This window comes from Triturus cristatus, chromosome 12 (assembly GCF_964204655.1).
Source record: "Triturus cristatus chromosome 12, aTriCri1.1, whole genome shotgun sequence".
In the NCBI taxonomy this organism is placed as follows: Eukaryota; Metazoa; Chordata; class Amphibia; order Caudata; family Salamandridae; genus Triturus; species Triturus cristatus.
In genome coordinates, this window is record NC_140595.1 from 112,970,701 (window position 1) to 112,988,957 (window position 18,257).

Below are 18,257 nucleotides of genomic sequence, written 5' to 3' on the forward strand. Positions count from 1 at the left end.
AGTTTTCTGCTATCAGCGCTGGGACGCCCCTTTGCTGGGGCAGCTGTGCGCTTTAGAAAACTTTATAACCTTTCTTTCTCTTTCCTCTGCACATGCTCTTTAACTGTGTGTCCTGCTTTACTAAGGATTTGGACAAACGTAATTCCTAACATTCTAGGCGTTCTACCTACATTTTGTTTATAATATGTAGGTGACAATTAGTTTCCCACTTAGCATTTGAGAATGCGAAGGCACTAGCACCAATCTGTAGAAAATCAGATTCTAAATTTGCAGACCAGTTCATATGTGCACATGGTAGTCTATGTGTGCAACCTGGGATTATTGTTGGGTGCTCTAAACCTCTCTGAAGAGCTATAAGGATAGTGAAACATGCGCCAGGGATTGCTTTTATTCAATCCAGGTTGGCTTGAATGGTATTTTACCAATCCAAAACTGCAATACTGTGCTGGAGTGGTAAATGGCTTTTGTTATTTTACTGTTCGGCATGGATGGCACAGTGCTAATCCTATGCTTAAAGACTTTGATATAAAAGCAGACATTTGAGGTGAGCAAATTCAGAGTGTCGCTGGTGTTGAGGGTGCTCTATACAGGAGCTGCTCTCCACCTAAATTTGAGAACTTCCCAGAGTTCTCGGATATATATATAGTTACATATATACACAATAAATAAAAAGGAGGCCGCACTCCAGAGATACGTGTTCCAAAGATTTTATTCACACCACTAACACCAACGCACTTCGACACAAGGTCTTGATCTCGGTTGGGTAAGTCCCTTCTTAATTGCCATAATATACTGATATTCCACTCAGCCCATATTGAATCACTGTGGGATTTGTAGTATAACACAATATATACAAAATATACAGCTTATAAGTTCCATAAAACAAAAGGCTCATACCTCCAGTAATGGGTATATAGAATGACAGCAGATGATATTCATTTTCAGGGTATTAGTTAATTATAAGACATAGTGCCATGTGGATGAAACATGTGGTAATGTTCTAGATAGTAGCTAATCATGAGTCTAAGTGTCTTGTTAATAAATCAAGTTATACCAAATGGGTGTCAGTAATTAATATAGTTACACATAACCCATGCAGTGTCCTGACCTAATATGTCAAGCAACTTTAATTAATCTGATGACAATTGTATGGGCCAAGATGGTAATGTATATCATAATATAGTATATTCACAGATGCTTAACCCTAGTAATGCCTCAGTGGCTATGTATTTTGATTCAAACTACTCAAAGAATATTCAGACAAGATGTCCCTGTGGTATCTTACCCCATGAAAAGTACATTTACATGTACATTCATTGCTGATCTATTATCCCAAGTTGAAACTCCATTACAAAGAAAATAATGAGAATGCGAGTAATTTTTAGCAGATCTACAACCAAACTGATTATAAATGCACAGAAGGTTCTTCGTCTGTGTTTAGGCCTTGTGGCTGTTTAGTCCTGTAAAGAATGATAATTTGTGACTCAAGGCATCTCAATTTTAATGTTCTGTCACCCCCTCTCTCATGTTTAGGAACATGGGCAAAGCCACAGTATTTCATGTTTTGCCATGTGTGATCTCCATGTGTGGCCAGATGCTTTGCCATGGCATAATTAGCGTCTTTATTTTGTTCTGCCCTGATATGTTCTAGTATTCTGTCCTTGAGTGGGCAAATTGTACTGCCACAGTCGCATGTGATCATGTATACCATGTAACTTGTCTCACATGTAATTTTGTGAGTGAATGTAAATTGTTTGCCTTTAAAATCTGTGAGATGTTTGGTATTTTTCCCAATTTTACACGCTTTGCATTTCTCACATTTTGTGAAGCCTCTTTGATAATCATTTATCAAGGTTTCATTTTTTATTTTGACAACCTGTTCCCTTTCCTAACTAAATAAAAAGATAATGACGAACCAACCTACAGAAAGAAGCATTGGCAAAGCGAGTATCTCTGGATTTTCATGCTGAGGTGGTGGTAATTCTGATAATGGGGAGCACTGTGATGATGAAACTGGCAGGTTTGGTGGGGATGGTAGTGTAGTGGTGGTAGTGGCTGGCATTTGAGTTGTGACAAAACCATACAAGCCTACTGTAGTTAAAATAAATTACAAAAGGATTGCTTTCTGTATAAAACTGAATGTGTGTTGAGTGAGTATTTTTCAGATGTCACTGGAGGAAGAAGGGACAGACACCAACACTCCTTTCAACTCCACACCTCTGGGTGGAGGCAAACGCCACTCTATGCATATTTCAAAGATATTCAGATAGCTGTGCTGCCAAGAAATCCTTCAAAAATGAAAATTATAATTACAAAAAATATGAATGCCATCTATTTAGACACAACTAAATGCAAATCTCTGCGAGCGATTTAACAAAATCTGTAGATGTACAATAAACACAAATCAAGCGCTTAGAAGATCTTTTAGAAACGGACTTGACCAAGATACAGACAGCAACACCAATTCCACAAAGGACAAGAGCAAAAGAAAATCTGACACCCTGCTGAGAATTATAAAGGGCCACATGCACCAGGAGAAAGTAAAAAAAATAAAAAGGCAAGTTTGTAAGCACCGCAGTCTGGGCATAGGTACAGTGCACAAAGAAGGGCATGCGTGTAAAACACACTGGGGTGCCCTTGACAGGACATGGGAGAGACTGCTGCTTGTGCAAGCAGTACGATGCCAATGTCAGTCATCATATACATTTTTGCCTCCCCTACAAATATACAAAGGGTGGATGGGTTCACTAAGACATTCATCCTTCTGAAGTAAACCTCAACCTTCAATTCTCTCTCACATTTGAAACCACTCTCACCCACGGCGTGGCACCAGGTATTTGCAATGTGCCTCAAGGTGCCGCCTCAAATACCCTTTTTGGACAAGAGCGCTGAGAGCCTGGGTCTGGAGAAGGAACACTCTTAACCCATAAGGATGGGAATGTGGTAAAAGTGGCCAAGAAAAGATGCGGCCTGACGTCAGCATCTCCACACATGGGACCACCCAAGTAACAAGAAGCCTGGTTAGTAGGGACAGGTACAGTATTCCATTTTATACTTAAAGGACATTGGGGAAGGCTTGACATACACTGAAGTAGCACACTGTACCTACTTTCTTCATTCCTAGGAGCAATATGTGCACGAAAAAAATCTATACAGTCTGTTTTTTCCAATTAGGATATGAGATTTCTGGGATGCTAGAAAACTATTTGCTCACTGGGGGTTATACTTATGTGCACAAAAAGGAATCGGCCCTCTGCAATGGGGGGGGGGGGGGTACTTCTGTGACAGTAAAGCATATTTTGTTGTGGTTTGTCAGTCGGATTTGAAGCTAAATTTAAAATAATGAGGTCTTTAGAAATATTTCTTCTAAAACGCTTCCTGGAATAAGGGTTGCTAAAAGGGCGCGTGAAGCATGAAGACATTTGGATATTCAGGGCTTTCACTTCCATCTTGATCCATGTGAAATCTACACGCAGGGCTCTGCTGGAGGGCCATGAGGTGTGAGGACTGTTTTCTTACTCTACTGCTTACTTCAGTGGGTGTTTTTTTAATTTTCTTTTGAACTCGTCAGATCATTGAGGTGTGAAGTGCCCTGCTTAGTACACAGAAAGCCTGAGAGGTCACATGATGCACAGCACCTACTCATGTTGTTCAGTAAGTGTAGCCTATAATTGACTTTTCAGCAAAACAGTGCACATTTTCAATTCCTTTATTCATTTGGCAGAACTTTGAAAAGAAGTTACCAGGTTATTTTAGAACATGCAGACTTCAGTATTCAGGAGGTAGACCAAGCTAGGAAGATAAGTTGCTGACCTCTGCATATTCACTCCTATGGGTCGTTCTACCGTTCGGCGGGTAGGGGCGTGGGAGGAGTGTGCGCTGAGAGGGATTTGCGAGGGAGAGATGTGCGAGCATGTTGTAGTCCATGATGGTGGATGCCGGTTCCTGGAGACGGCTGGGGACAGCTCCTCCTCCATCCCTTCTCTGGTTTCAGCGAGGGTCTCGAGAAGCTGCCCCCGAGGTTTAATTTTGGCACAATGATACCAATGCTGCTGTTCCTCCACAGGGACCTCGCGAGGCCTGCCAGGAGGCAGAGTGAGTTAGGTGGTATTGGTGTACCACCATCAGCCATGTTCTCCCATGTACGAAAACAGACACAGGGTAGGAGAAGTCAGATAAGGTATGTCCTGCGCTGGCGACCAGGCTGATTGTGTGCCGGGAACGGCCGGCACTGTCCTCCTGGTCACAGGAGAAACGGGCCTCAACATGGCTGTCTTCTTCTTGAAAAGCAACATTTATAATGCAGCAGTACGGTCACTGCCCAATAAGAGGGTTTTACTGGGGAAGTTGGTGTAGGCGGATATCAGCTACCTTCCCCCCTAGGGGGTACAATGGGCAAGGGGAGAAAAGAAAACCTTTTTTTTGCCGTAGACCTTCCAGTTAAGGGAAGAGACCACGGTGGCAGATCATGCATCTCCCGAAGTACAAATTACTCCTGATGGCTGCCTTTGGCTACTACCCTCCACATCGATATCAAGCCATGTAGGTGATAATGGAGGAAAATGATAGAAAGCAAAAGTCCATTGAATGCACTGGTGACGTGCCTTCCCAGGGACTGAGTGAGACCTCTGCAGCACCTGAAGAAGGACCGGTCCCATAATGCTTGTTTCCGGTCCAGGGAGGACCTGGCTTGGCAGTTCGGGCTGGACTGTTCCCATGAGGCACAGGGTCAAGACTGATCTGCACATGGCCAGGTCTAAACTGGGGTGGCATGGTGAGCAAAAGAATGATGGATTTTACCCAGATCTATTGACTGGGGTTGAATGTTTGATTTGCTCTGCATTCCATCCATCATTTGTGTCTCTTTTGTTTTCTTTCCCTGAAGAGGGAAACCGGCAAAATGGAGGCAGTTCCAAGGAATAAAGAAAGAGGTGCTACAAATGGGGCAGGGATTCTGGTATTTGTCAGGCTCAGAGTGCTCCATGATCAGAAGGTGCAAATTTTCTACTCTGGTGAGTATTGCCAGGATCTTTGTCAACAAAGTTAGGAAGACCCGGAGGGAGGAGTGATGTTCAGGGTACCCAGTCCCTCGGATGAGTCTCGTGTGACCCGATTTCTAGTTTGGGAGCGAGAGTAACATTCTTCACTTCATATTGTGCTCTGATTCTCCATTTAGAACTTCTACGCTAGGTTATTCTGGATGTAACAAAGCATGTGAGCCCATCCACCAATAGTAGCATACAATTTAGCAGAACTGTTGAGGGCAGGGTATCATGACCCACTTGATCTTTCACCACTAGCGAGTCATGGCCCCTCACCACACTCAAGAGGTAAAAAATAGAAAAGAACACGTGAAGCATCTAAAAAAAAAAAAAAAGTGCCAAGCTACTGATTTTCACACAGATTAGCATACACAATCATGTGCAGCTTTTGCATTGGATATAAAAAGTCAATTAACATTAACAGAAAAACAGTGCAGACCCTAGCTGCAATGCCGGGAATCTAAGAAATATCAATAACCTGCCTCCAGACGTCTGTGCCTGCCTCACACTTAACTAGTCTAGGCAGCCATCTCAAGACTGGAAAGGTGCACACCACACACAAAATGTAACAAGTCTACCATGGGAGTGAACCATGTGACATGTCTATTTTTTTCTTGGGTTCAATGAATCTCTCACCAATCAGCTTGTATGCAGAAATGCTCAATTTCTCCATTTCATGGAACTACCATAAGTTTTCATGCTATGTGCCGCTTCTGCTCTGAAGTAGGCCTTTCTGGCTGAATGGGCAATAGGCTCATACCAAACAAAATAAATACACATTCTCCTTTCCTTTCAAACACCAAAAGGTACCCTGGATGTGCCCATGTGTCATTATACTTTTTCACCGTAGAATAACTTCGATCAAACTGCGTAAATCGTGACTATAGTTCATCAAGCTTAGGGTGAAAAGAGCAACCCCTATACCATGTTCAGTTTGACAAAATAAGCAAATATTCCCCCATCAGCAATGGATAATGAAATGACAGCAGTCATGTCCATAATCACAAGGCAGCATCACTAAATAGAAAGCCTGGTTTTCAAGACACACTCCAATGTTGGGTGAACATTTTCAACAGAAAGGGGAGTTTCTTCTTTCCCCAAAGCCTTCTATTATTTCTTATAACTCGGAAAGTCACTCAGTGTTGATGCACGGTGCACACATGGAGGAGACTCACCTTCGGCTGGTTGACCAGGTAGCGGCAGAGTTCCCCAATGTACTGGAACACGGTGACGTCATACTTCTTGCATTCATTCCAGAACTGGCTAGCCGAGAACTTCTTCTTCAGCACACAGGTGGAGCCTAGGGAGTAATGACACTGGACTAGGAGGGTCTTCTGTGCAAACAATATAGACTGTGTTCAATTTGCAAATAAATAATAAATAAATGCAGAGCCCCAAAGCTTTTTCTTGGAGCCAGCCAGAAGCGCAGAAATGTTGGGGTTGCAGAATACCAAAGCCGCCTCGTCTTGATTTCAACTCATGCCTCTTTGGCCCACCAACCTACACTTCTTGTCTCTTTAGCTTACACTTGCAGGTTCTGTTTATTCCCTGTGTTATTCCTTTGGCACTGGTTTTGTCTTTCTCTTACCCCTTCTTTATCACTTTATCCCTTTTTGCTTGCTCTGGGCCAAAGTCTGATGATGAAAAATAAGTCCCAGTTCCCAAAAACTAGTGCTAGTGACTATCAGAAACCACTGTGCAGATGGATATGCCACATCATATAATATAATGGAATGGAATGAAACTGACAATCCACCAACCAAACCATGGCACATGGAAACCAATTTCATCAAATGGAATGTTGTATACTCATACCATAAAATGGAATGTTTTATACTTATGCCATATATAACAGAGATGTGACAGCAGTTAATAAAATGCCAGAATGATGTCATTGTGCCCAAATCAGAGCTCTTACGTAACCATCTGTTCTTAAGTACCTATGCCAATGCATCCTCCAATCCCCAGCAGCGAAGCAGACATGTGATATAATGGCAGCGCCAAATAGATGATGTCATCACTCCGGGCTCCCACCAGTTCGTAGTAGGCAAAGCACATTATTGACTTCAGATGACTTATCCGAGCAGCCTTCGGAAGCCCTGGGATGAGAACAAAAAAAGAGACATCACATCCATTTCTCCGTTCGGGCAAGAGCAAACATTTATATTGGAGCAGCACGATTTAGGCCCCACCCTACCAACGTCATGTACATACATTTATGCACCTATAATTTAATCGAATGAATAATAAAATGTAGCCATTATGATTTTGAGATGTTTACACACAGCAGCATTAGTCTAATTTACAGATGGATGTAATCGCGTTCAACATATGTTCAAGGTTGACTTTTTTTTGCTTTCTTTTGATTTATAATACTGTAATGTGCATCCATTTTGTTTCTCGAGTTCACTCAGCTTGACATTAAGCCTTAGCTGAAAAAGTCTGTTCTTGCGCGGTCAGTATGCTGCTCTATTCCCTTTGCAGGTGTTATCTTGATTCTTGTTTACTAGTGAAATGGCTATTATTGTGCATTAGACGACGGACAGTGAGGCCTGGGAGAAAAAGCTGGCAACAATTGTGAGGAACCGATGACGAGAGAAGGCCTTCTGTCCACGGTGTACCAGGAGGAAGCGGCATTCAAGTTTAACAGCTGTGTACCGAACGAGATATGGAGGATCTGAAAACTGTTGACTGTATTTTTAATTGGTGCTTCATAGCTAGTAGGCAGACTTCATCCTGACTTCAAGAGGGAACAGAAGTCTCTCTGCTGGGCTTTCCTGGGTGCTAAGCTTCATGCTGAACACTCTTCCTATGTACCGGAACTTCTATTGAAGTTAGACCTAATGTTGCCACCTTCCATTCTTCCCCTTCAGAATTCCCCTTTATAAATCTTTATCCCCACCCATGTTTAGTTTAGAAAAGGAAAGTGTCTTTATGGAACACCTTATTGGGATAATCTCTTTTCTTAGCATTGTGGCTGGTACTATTTTGTATCTCATTTTATTACGACTTAACCCCTTGCGTGCACATGACGGAACCACGCCGTCATGATCCACGGGCGGCGTGTGCTCATGACGGCATGGATCCGTCATGCTGTGGCCGCTCCGCCCACGCGTCACTGATTCCCCGCCTGTGCGGGCGAAATAACGAGTGGGCGGAGTCGTGACGGGACAACGCCGTCATGAGCACAGCTCGCCCGTGACTCATGACGGCGTGGTTCCGTCACGAGCATGGCGGCGGCGCCGCGCTCACCCCGCACCCCCCCAGCGCCGCAGCGGAATTTGCGCCGCGGCGAAGGGGTTAATGTACTAGCACATTTCGGTCTTCAGACTGTATTGTTATACCTTTTGAATTTTTTCTTGCTTTTCATATACACTGGTTGGATTAATGTTCTAAAATAAACTTTTATGGTTGAAATAGCGGATTCTTGGTCTTTATTGTAGAGTCACATTGGCTTCACAGCATTGGAAATGTATTTCTGATGTTAGTTATTTTACACTGCTTCAAGTCGACTAGCAAAGGTCCATACAACCAATGGGGAAATATATTTGAAGATTTCATTAGGAGATTGCGGTTTAGATATCTACACGCCAGAAGGGAGGTTTTGTCCAGAGGGTGGTTTGACAAGGGGCAGAACGCTAGGTACAAAGGCAACATGATGACCAAGAAGCAAACCTTTATTTATTTCTGGTCTCACAAATTTTGGCTATCAAGCATGCCCCGTCATGTATTTTCAAACACCAGGTACATTTTAATTTTGAAGTAAGCTAGGGGAAAAGGAATGGTTGGTGGCGAGGCCATGTTAGGCATGGCGTCCTCTGTGAACTCTACTCCTAGTCGCTGATCGACAAGATCAACTGAACAGGGAGGAAGAGGATTAGGGGCCGTGCATAACATAACATTGTACAAGGATAGCTATCAATATATTGATGCTCCAAGTAACATAATGGACAACTCAATTTAGATGGCTGTCCTAAAAAGGCCAACTATGTTATTAACTCCTATTTTGTACGGATAGTCTACCAAAACCCTCATGAGTGTAGTACTGTAAGGTGAGCTTTATAATGAGCAATCTAGCTGGAATGGCTTTGACATGGCTAATGCCATTTTGCAAATAAGAATCACATTTTAGTAAATTACCCCTTATCCTGATTGCCTGTGATGCAGTAATGTTTGATGATGTAATGCAGTTTCATGCCACTGAAAATATGTTCCTTGATTTCAAACAAGGAAAACCTTTTATGATGTCTTATGTTAATCCCTACATACAAATTGCACCAGAGTTACCCTTTCATGAAACAACTCCATTTAGACCTTTTTCATAGTGGTCTTATTGAGGTTTTTTTTTTCTAAATCCTACATTGCTGACATAACATTCTTTTCACATGTTCGACATTAGAAGATTCTTACATTTTATCTGCTCGACCAAATAAATGGGTAAAAGTTTGACAAATGTTTTTTCAAATATGCACCTTTAATAACTTGTAATCTAAGTCTTAACTGTCTATTTCTAGATGGATTGTTTCACGGGTCATTATTTTACCAGCTGGAAAACAAGTCCTTGCAAAGAAGACCAAAATCATACTCCGCAAGACGAAAAGCAGCTACAGACGCCTAATTTAGAAATGTCCTAACAAGTGAAACTTGCTGAGCTGCCACCGTGAGTTCCACTCCAACACTCATGTACCAATAAAGCTTGGATGCAGTTGTCAGAGAAAATGCAAAGCTGGTCAGGCAGCTCTGAGAAAATGCATTTGATAAGGGTTTTTGCCGAGTTGTTAAATTAATAGGTCATACTACACTTGCTTGGTTAATCAAGCCGTGGTTGATTGGGGAACGCAGTTGCTAATTTAATTTAGTGTTTATGGCTATCAATGAAGACTCCATGATGCGAAAAAGCAACTACTGGATAGAAATCTTAGATAGACTTTATTTCGGCAGTGAAACACAGCCCGAAGAGCATATTACAAAGATAAAACACATTGTTAAAAATACACATTTCATGATCACCTTAATAAAACAAATCTCATAATGACCGACAGAATAAAAATCAATAAAAACACAATAAAAACCCAGCGCAAACAAGTTAAGAAAAAGACCTGCCACAAAACTCTGTGACCCATGGGCATCGAATAAACAGATCAAGCTGGCAGGATCAAGCTCTTTAAACAACATCTGTTTTCTCCTGGCAAAAACACTCTTTAAGAAGGAACAAATAGGGGCACAAAGTGTGGGAGAACTAAGTCCTTGCAGATAAAGCATTAATTGGGAAGCCAAATGTTTACTTGTGATATTGGATGTGAGCTCCTTGTGTACAAGTATACAACACCAGGATGTGGTAACTTCCTGAGAATGCTTTCTGAGAACAAGGGCTATCTGTTATTTTGCCCATACTAGCATTTTGCTTGACATGATGATATTCTGCTCGAACAACATCTTTCCTTTTAATGGGACTTTGTATAGACAGACTCCGGGGACTGTGATGGGCACCTGCTTCGCCCCTAGCTATGCCAACTTGATGATGGTCTGGTGGGAGGAGCAGGTGTCCAAGGCATTCCAATTTGTCCAAAACATGGAGACGGTGGGGTTATGGGTCAGATTTATTGATTACTTGTTTATTACCTGGCAAGGTAGTGAAGAGGATGCTAGAAACTTTGTTGAGTGGCTGAATGAGAATTTGAACCTTGAATTGGCGTGCAAAATGAGCAGAGAACACATCGCTTTCCTAGGTGTGGTTGTAGAGGTATCAGGCAATAGATTGATATCTAAATTTTATAGGAATCCAATGGCTGGTAATAATCAACTCCATGCAAAGAGTGAGTGCCAAATCCAGGGATTCAATTTTGTTTGGCCCCAGTAGGGAGAACAATTACATTGAAGAGGGTTCTCGGAGGTTGATCACCACATATAATAAGGAGTACAGATCAGTGATGAGAATTGAGAATAAAAATCGGATCTTGTTAAAATGAGATAATGCCATTGGGGAAATTTTGAGTGATAAACCTACCATTACATACCGCAGGAGTAGATCACGGAGCAATGCTTTGGTATACAGTGATATAACGACTATGAATAGAAATATGGATACTGAAATGAATGGTTTTTACATATGTGGCACATATAAAGGTTGTGCTAATTCAAGGAATTTTAAATACTTTGATGTATCTTTTTCCAGGAAGTCTAGAAAAATCTCTCAATTTATTACATGTGCCAGTAACTTCATGAACGGTCTTGGAATGCCCATGTGGCCCTAGGTACGTGGGCAGGACGATTCACTCATTGCATAAGAGATTGAAGGAATATATGCTTGCAATAGGTAATCATGAAAAACATTATCCAGTGGCAAGACACGTGAGAAGTTCTATTTTAGCAACCGTAGTTTTCCTAGCTTTTATGGAGTTGAGAAAATTGTGGTGGATCCCGGGGCGGTGACAGGCTTCTCAAATTGAGAAGAAGAAAATCCTGTCTTATAATTGATCCGAACAACAAATCCCCATATGATCTGAACTCTGATGAAGAATTGTCCATACATTTGGGCTGAATTTTCAGTGCGATTCATGACCTTATCCCGCTTCAGTTGTATAGGTTGTCCTCTTGGTTTCAAGTGACAGTAAGTTGATCCTTTTATGCTGTGGTGCCTTTTAACATGCACTTTTTTCTCTGTTTATTCACAGGAAAGAGAGGAAGGGACTCTCTGCACCTGGCGCTACGAGAGGCTGTCCCAGGTGGGACCCCCTACCTTACTCTTCTACCCACTATTTCTGTGGGACACTAGGTGATATCAGGTCTTGTTTTATCACCACATTTCTAATGGTGAGGACTACATTAATTTGCCAACTACATGCTAAGCCCACTTGGGCATGATTGTGGTCATGGCATACACCATAAGGTCTCTACTGGCTAACTCCGCCATGTAATTTGCTGATGCCCACTTGGGCTTGTAACTGAAGAATACTACGTCATATTTTTTTAATATCATTTTTTGCATATATTATAATTCTCTATGTCAGAGTAAATACATATTTAGGTAGATACTAAGGACACTGGGTCAGGATTGTTGAAATGGTATACACCACAAGGTCTCTACTGGTTTTCTCTTCCATGAAACTTTTGTTCATTTCTACCCATTAGGCAATACAGTTAGGTTCTATAGCAATGATAAATTATGTTACATGCTGGAGACAGATGGTATTCTCACTGTAGAATGATAGAGACTTGCCATTGGTTTGTGGCGTTTTATTGCTCTTTTCACTATCGATATATTATTTGTATTATTGTACTCACATGTTTATATTCGATTAGGCAACTCTCCAACAAGGCGCTCTCACTGAGCAAATGTGTCAGTCCTCTTTCCATTGCAACTATTCACATTTATGCATGTGGTTGGCACTTGAACCAGTGAGCGTGAGCAAGACCTGAGGCCTGAAACACATCGCTGAGCTGTTTTGAGCTATTTATTAAAATGAGGGACTGTCTCAGTCGTGTGTATGCATTTTGATACTTCTTGCAAGAGTGTGTCATTGGTGGAGATATCTATCTATCTATCTATCTATATATATATATATATATATATATATATATATATATATATATATATATCTATATCTATATTCACTTAAAAAAACATAGGTTTCACACAAGTTATAGTTAGGTGGACATTTCACTCGTAAAAAACCAATGAAATTCCCCCGTTATAGTTAGTTCAGATAACTATAACTCGCGCGCCCGCAATCCACTGCTCATTCATGACGTCACATATTACATCACTCATGACATGGTCAGTGGCATCACTCATGACATCATCCTTGTGACAGAGTGGCGGTCGCGCGAGTTATAGTTATCTGAACTAACTATAACAGGGGAATTTCATTGGTTTTTTACGAGTGAAATGTCCACCTAACTATAACCTGTGTGAAACCTATGGTTTTTTAAGTGAATTTGCAAGGTTTTTTAAATGCTAATTCCTAACTATAACGTGTGTGAAACCTATGGTTTTTAAGTGAATTTGTACGGTTTTTTAAATGCTAAGTTATGTATTTATTAATATATATATTTTTTTAAGGTTTTTCACCGCTGCGCGCAACGTGCCCACACCATGCGCACACCCCGTGATTTTTATAAAAAAAAATTAAAATGTTTATTTAACCAATGGGGGTCCATCTGTGACCCCCTGACAAAGGCTAGGGGGTCAGGAACTCTCTTCCCTGCCCCCTTTTCACGTTTTCCACCTTTTTTCCCCCCTTTCCTTTTCAGTGCGAGACACAAAATGGCGGCCGACACTTCCTGATTTCGACCGATTCGAATGTCGACTGACATCTAACAACCAATCAGAATTTCGTTCGCGCACGGCACCGTGCGCGCACGGTGCGCGCGTATAGATATTTATATGCATTTAAATGCTATTTTCTCAGGAAATACTGAAGAGATTGACACCAGACCTGCAAAAGGTACTTCCCTGACCTGAGGACTACCTCTCTGCCAAATTTCAAGTTATTCTGTTCAGCCGTTCGGGCTGTACCTTCGACTAAAGGTCCTATGGAAAAATGCATGGTGAAAACTCGTTTTGGGACCCCCCTTTTTTCTCGGCCCCCGCTTGACGAATCACCCTGAGACTTTCAGGGTAGGAGCTGAACGGAGCGCCCCATTCGTTTTGAAAATTTCGCGAAGATTCGTCAACCGGCGCCAAAGTTATTCAAAATAGAATTTTGAGATTTCCTATGGAAACACGGTCCTAACTATAACTACCGCCAGTAGATATATATATATATATATATATATATATATATTTCCATTGCTCCGTCGACTTGCAATTCGAAAAGACGAAGATAGACCCAGGTTAGTGTGCTCTTTTTCAAAGATTTACTGTTTCAAGCCCATACACCATCGCCATTACGCGTTTCAGCCTCGCGGCGGCCTTGATCACATGGTATACTGAGAGTCAGTTTTTTTCAGTTTTTAAAGTGCTAGTGCGTCAAAGACGTGTGTGCAAAACACTCCCACCTCGTTTCATGGACATAGAGGACAGATAACCCCCACAACTGCAGGGTGTACCCACGTTTTTACAAACAACGCAATATAATACAGTACTGTGATATAATATCAAAGTGCAAAAGAGTTGCCAGACAAAGTAAATATACACCAATAAATATATAAATACATAAATAAATATATAAATATACATGTGTATGGATAGAAGCATAGCATTGATAAAATATCGTATAAAATGCTAAAAACAGTCTACCTCTGTTAAAATGTTATGCTCATTGAAACCAATGACACCTTAAATGGTCAGCATAATCATTTTGAGCGTATGTCGAGGACACCAGTTATAAATGCCACTGGTGAATGTCAACAAAAACGGGGACAACATTCTACGTCACTCAGCCTTATTTGCACAATGCATCTAAGGAATGTCAGGTGTCTTGCCCAAGTGGGCCTAGATCTTGTGAGGTGGGTTTTTTTTAAATAAAGTGCAAAAATGTGCTGTGCAAAGAAAACCAATTTACATCCTATCACAGCCGTGATTGAAGGCATGTAAACAAATACAGTGGGAAAAATGGAAGAATAATTTCTATTACCCACAGTTAATGCACAGAATTAAAAACAACAAATATATTTAAAAAACTTATTTGATAATGGGTTACATTCAAGAGGCAGCAGAGATTTACAGAAATGAAATACATCAATGTATACACACACAGTCATAGACAGGTAAAAAAATCTTCACTAGCCTTCAAGCCCTGTGGTGTCTTACTATCCAGTCTGAGTATATACATACATCTTTTTTTTTTTGCTAAATTTAAAGGTCTTGGCTAACACCAGAACAAAAAAATTAAACCATGGAGATATATATATATATATATATATATATATATATATATATATATATAAGTCCAATCCTCACTCCACACGAAGAATGAGGCCGACATATGCTGGGGTACACAAAGAGGATTTATTCCAAATAGTTAGAAAAGCACAAAAGCTGCAAATGTTCAGGAAACGCTTGGCAGACGCGTTTCAGCCGGTAAGCTTTCTTCAGTGCCGGTTTCCAAACAGAGCTTCTCACCTGGGGGTCATTTGATGTCCTGTGACGGTCGTATAGCCACTCTCATTGGCTGGATGTTACAACCCCGCCTCTGTTTAAAAAGAATATTGCATCTCGTGCTTCTCTATGTCCAGGTGCATGCTGGTCAACGTAGTCTAATGCGGGAGTCCGTAAAGTGAAAGACTTCCAAACACCAGGTGGTGCGCACGCACACACACACACACACACACACACACGTTGCTACTCTGTAGGTATAGTTATAAGACTACCTTTCCTTAGGAAATGGCGTTATTGGTTTGCTAATACCTTTGGCTCCTTTTGACAAATCTTCATGAAACTTTTCAAGAAAGGTACTCTTTCTTCCCTCAGCTCCATCCTGGACAGCTTCGGGTTATCTGTCGAGTGGGGGGCCGAAAATAAGGGGGAGGTTCCCAAAACTTTTTCAGTTTCAGAGGTTTCCACACAAGATTACCTCTGGCAGTCAGCCTTAGTAAAACACACAAATACTCCAACAATGCTCATGTTGTTTTCGGACACTCCAGAGGCCAACTGGAAGGTCCTCCTCCTCCATTCTGCAGAAATATCTTGAACAACAAGTGGATTTAGCTACAGGTATTTCCTTTTATATATTTATGGATTGCATCCTGAAGTTCTTCCTTTTTGAACTGTACTGAAATTTCAGGAGCTTTCTCTACTTCCTCTTCTCAGAGACCCTAAGAGTCTATTACTATGTAGTGAACTTGGAGATGCATGCTAGCATCTGCGAATACCAAATTACGTTCCAGTCCGATCTGCAAGGATGGAGATCAGGTTCGCTTTTTGTCACAGTCTTGTCCATCCAGAAGAACTCCTATAAATGTGTCACCAAACGTTTATGGTTTTGTATTTCCAAAACCACCAACTGCATGCATACAGCGGCCTGCTAGATGGCAAATACACCCATGTTGTATGCGTTTCAAGCTAAATAGTTTACATCAGCCCATGTTCAAGCCTCGTTAAACCACTGCTCACTCTTTCAACTGTACTCTTCCAACAGGAGTATGAGGTCATGGACATCTTTGCATAGAACATCAGGCTGCCTACCTTTTATTTTTGGTACATTGAAAACGATAGTGTTTGTGTTCGGTTTGTGAGCCTGTTGCCAATGTCTACATGCATGCCCTATGGTGTTTAAAAATGTGTTTGGTCTGCTTTACATGACCGCATTCACCATGCAGTTCCTTCCGGTTTGCCCATTAGGAGCTGCCTTTCTGCCCTCTTGCAGAGTATACAGGCAAGCCCTAGTACAGTCTGCACTCTCCGCAAACCCTGCTGGTGTCTTCTAGAGGTTGTGATGTCGTTTTCCTCATGCTTCAACAGCCTCCATCTCATGCTTGGTGTTGGCAGTTCTTAAACCCCCTATTCGGAGACGATTCTCTTGTGGCAGGGTCGCTTTCTGTTCCAGATGATGGGGAAGGAATGTAAGGTGAAGAAAAAGAGGGGCGAGCAGTTTGACATGGAAAGAGCACGAACATGAGATGGGGACTCTTGCTGTGCCTTGAAATACTGCAGAGTAGAGCACCTATCTATCGATCAACCTCTAGATTGACCCCGTTGCTCTGGCGGAGGTATATCAATTTCCAATTCAAGATGAGGAAACAAACTTCCCTACCTCGACCTATCCCAAACTAAGATGGCAGACAATTGCTTTGGGTCACAGAGCAGCACAAACCCATTTATAAGGCAATTAATACTACTACTACTTGTTTTAATGTCTCAATCCATAGTTCCATTCATTGCCAAATTATGTCGCAAGTTTCTCCGTTTCAGAATTCTGCTCCCAAAGTATTGTTTTTGTCATTTTTTCATTATTTTTACTGCTCCATTGTTGATTTTCTATTCTAGTATTTGCTGGGGTTTTTAGGTCTGTGGCTTTTTCCATCTCAGGTGCCACTCTGGAGAAGTGCCGAAGGTTAAACATCTTCTCGTGTTTTCTTCTAGCACCTTTGCCAGCTCCCACACAGCTTACTTCTCACGATCTGAGAGTCCGCTGAAGAGGTTCAAAGAAGACCACCATTATCTTCCCTTACCTTTGTGCAAGGGAAGGACAAAATATTGCTAAATTATGGCCTGTTCTTAAACACAACTAAACGTCACCCATTTTTGTAGAAGCATACAGCATTGTGGGTTAAGCATTATTCAAACAAATACATATGCAAATCAAATATCACCTGTGGTGCCAGAAGTGAAGATGTAGATGAAAGTGGACAGCAAGTTGCTAGGGGTTGACAGATGAGCAGGGACTGGTTCCTCAGAGGCGTCCTCCATCATTTGCAACAGGCTAGTCATCTCGGGTGGATAGGATCCCTTTCCCATCACCCAAACTTGGATCCCCATCTCCTTAAGCTCTGGTAAAACATCCTGCACGGCATCAACCAAATCTGCAAGACAAGATAAAGAGAAATTCAAACACCACTATTGGGTTCACGCGTTTTGTAAACCTGCTAGTCAATGTCTGAACAGGTAGATCAGTTTGCAGTTTTGGTTACATAGATCACAAAAGGGGCAAACTCTTGATCACTGCTTACAGCCTTCTGAAATTGGAGATATTTGGGATTCACTGACAATGTCCTTCACTCATTATAGAATTCAACCTACACTAGTTTGTTCCTAAGGTCATCGCTAGGTTTCTGGAGATCCACAACACTAACTATATAGTCCCCTTAGGTTCCAACGTAACCCAAATCACGATCAACCTCTATGTGGAGACCTAAGGGACTCTACTTACAAATAACCACATTAAAATTCACCGAGACCAACGAGATAAAACTGTGTTTGAAAGCCTCCACCTCCCCAGACATCCAATGTCTCAAACGCTGCCTGCATCTCATCCAGACCTGAATGGCTATCGTCTGCATGAAGTTTAGTCCCACTGCCACAAAATTCCTACTGTTGACCAAAACCAACAAACAATTAACCCAAACCTGTTTCAAGGATATGAATCTGGAAGGATTTGAACCCCAACTTTCAACAACCAAGAATCCACTAGGATTCACCTAGAACACAGACCTCATCCTCAATAAACACATCACCAAGAAGGTCTGGTACTAGCTCTCTCAAGTGAAGAAAGAAAAACCATTCTCCAAAAAAGAAATTTCAGAACTGCCATTCAAGCACTTTCATTTTTGCAT

The 18,257-nt window shown here is 41.6% G+C and overlaps 1 protein-coding gene across 1 annotated transcript in view; it reads right to left on the bottom strand.

The window, feature by feature from the left end:
* Nucleotides 1–18,257, bottom strand: part of SLC27A3 (solute carrier family 27 member 3) — a 161,287-nt gene that overhangs the window by 31,541 nt on the left and 111,489 nt on the right. The window contains exons 2-4 of the mRNA XM_085639361.1: nucleotides 17,298–17,507; nucleotides 6,983–7,141; nucleotides 6,218–6,342 (exon numbers count right to left, since the gene is read on the bottom strand). Of these exons, the coding sequence (XP_085495487.1) occupies nucleotides 6,218–6,342; nucleotides 6,983–7,141; nucleotides 17,298–17,507 (494 nt within the window). The remainder of the gene's footprint in view (nucleotides 1–6,217; nucleotides 6,343–6,982; nucleotides 7,142–17,297; nucleotides 17,508–18,257) is intronic.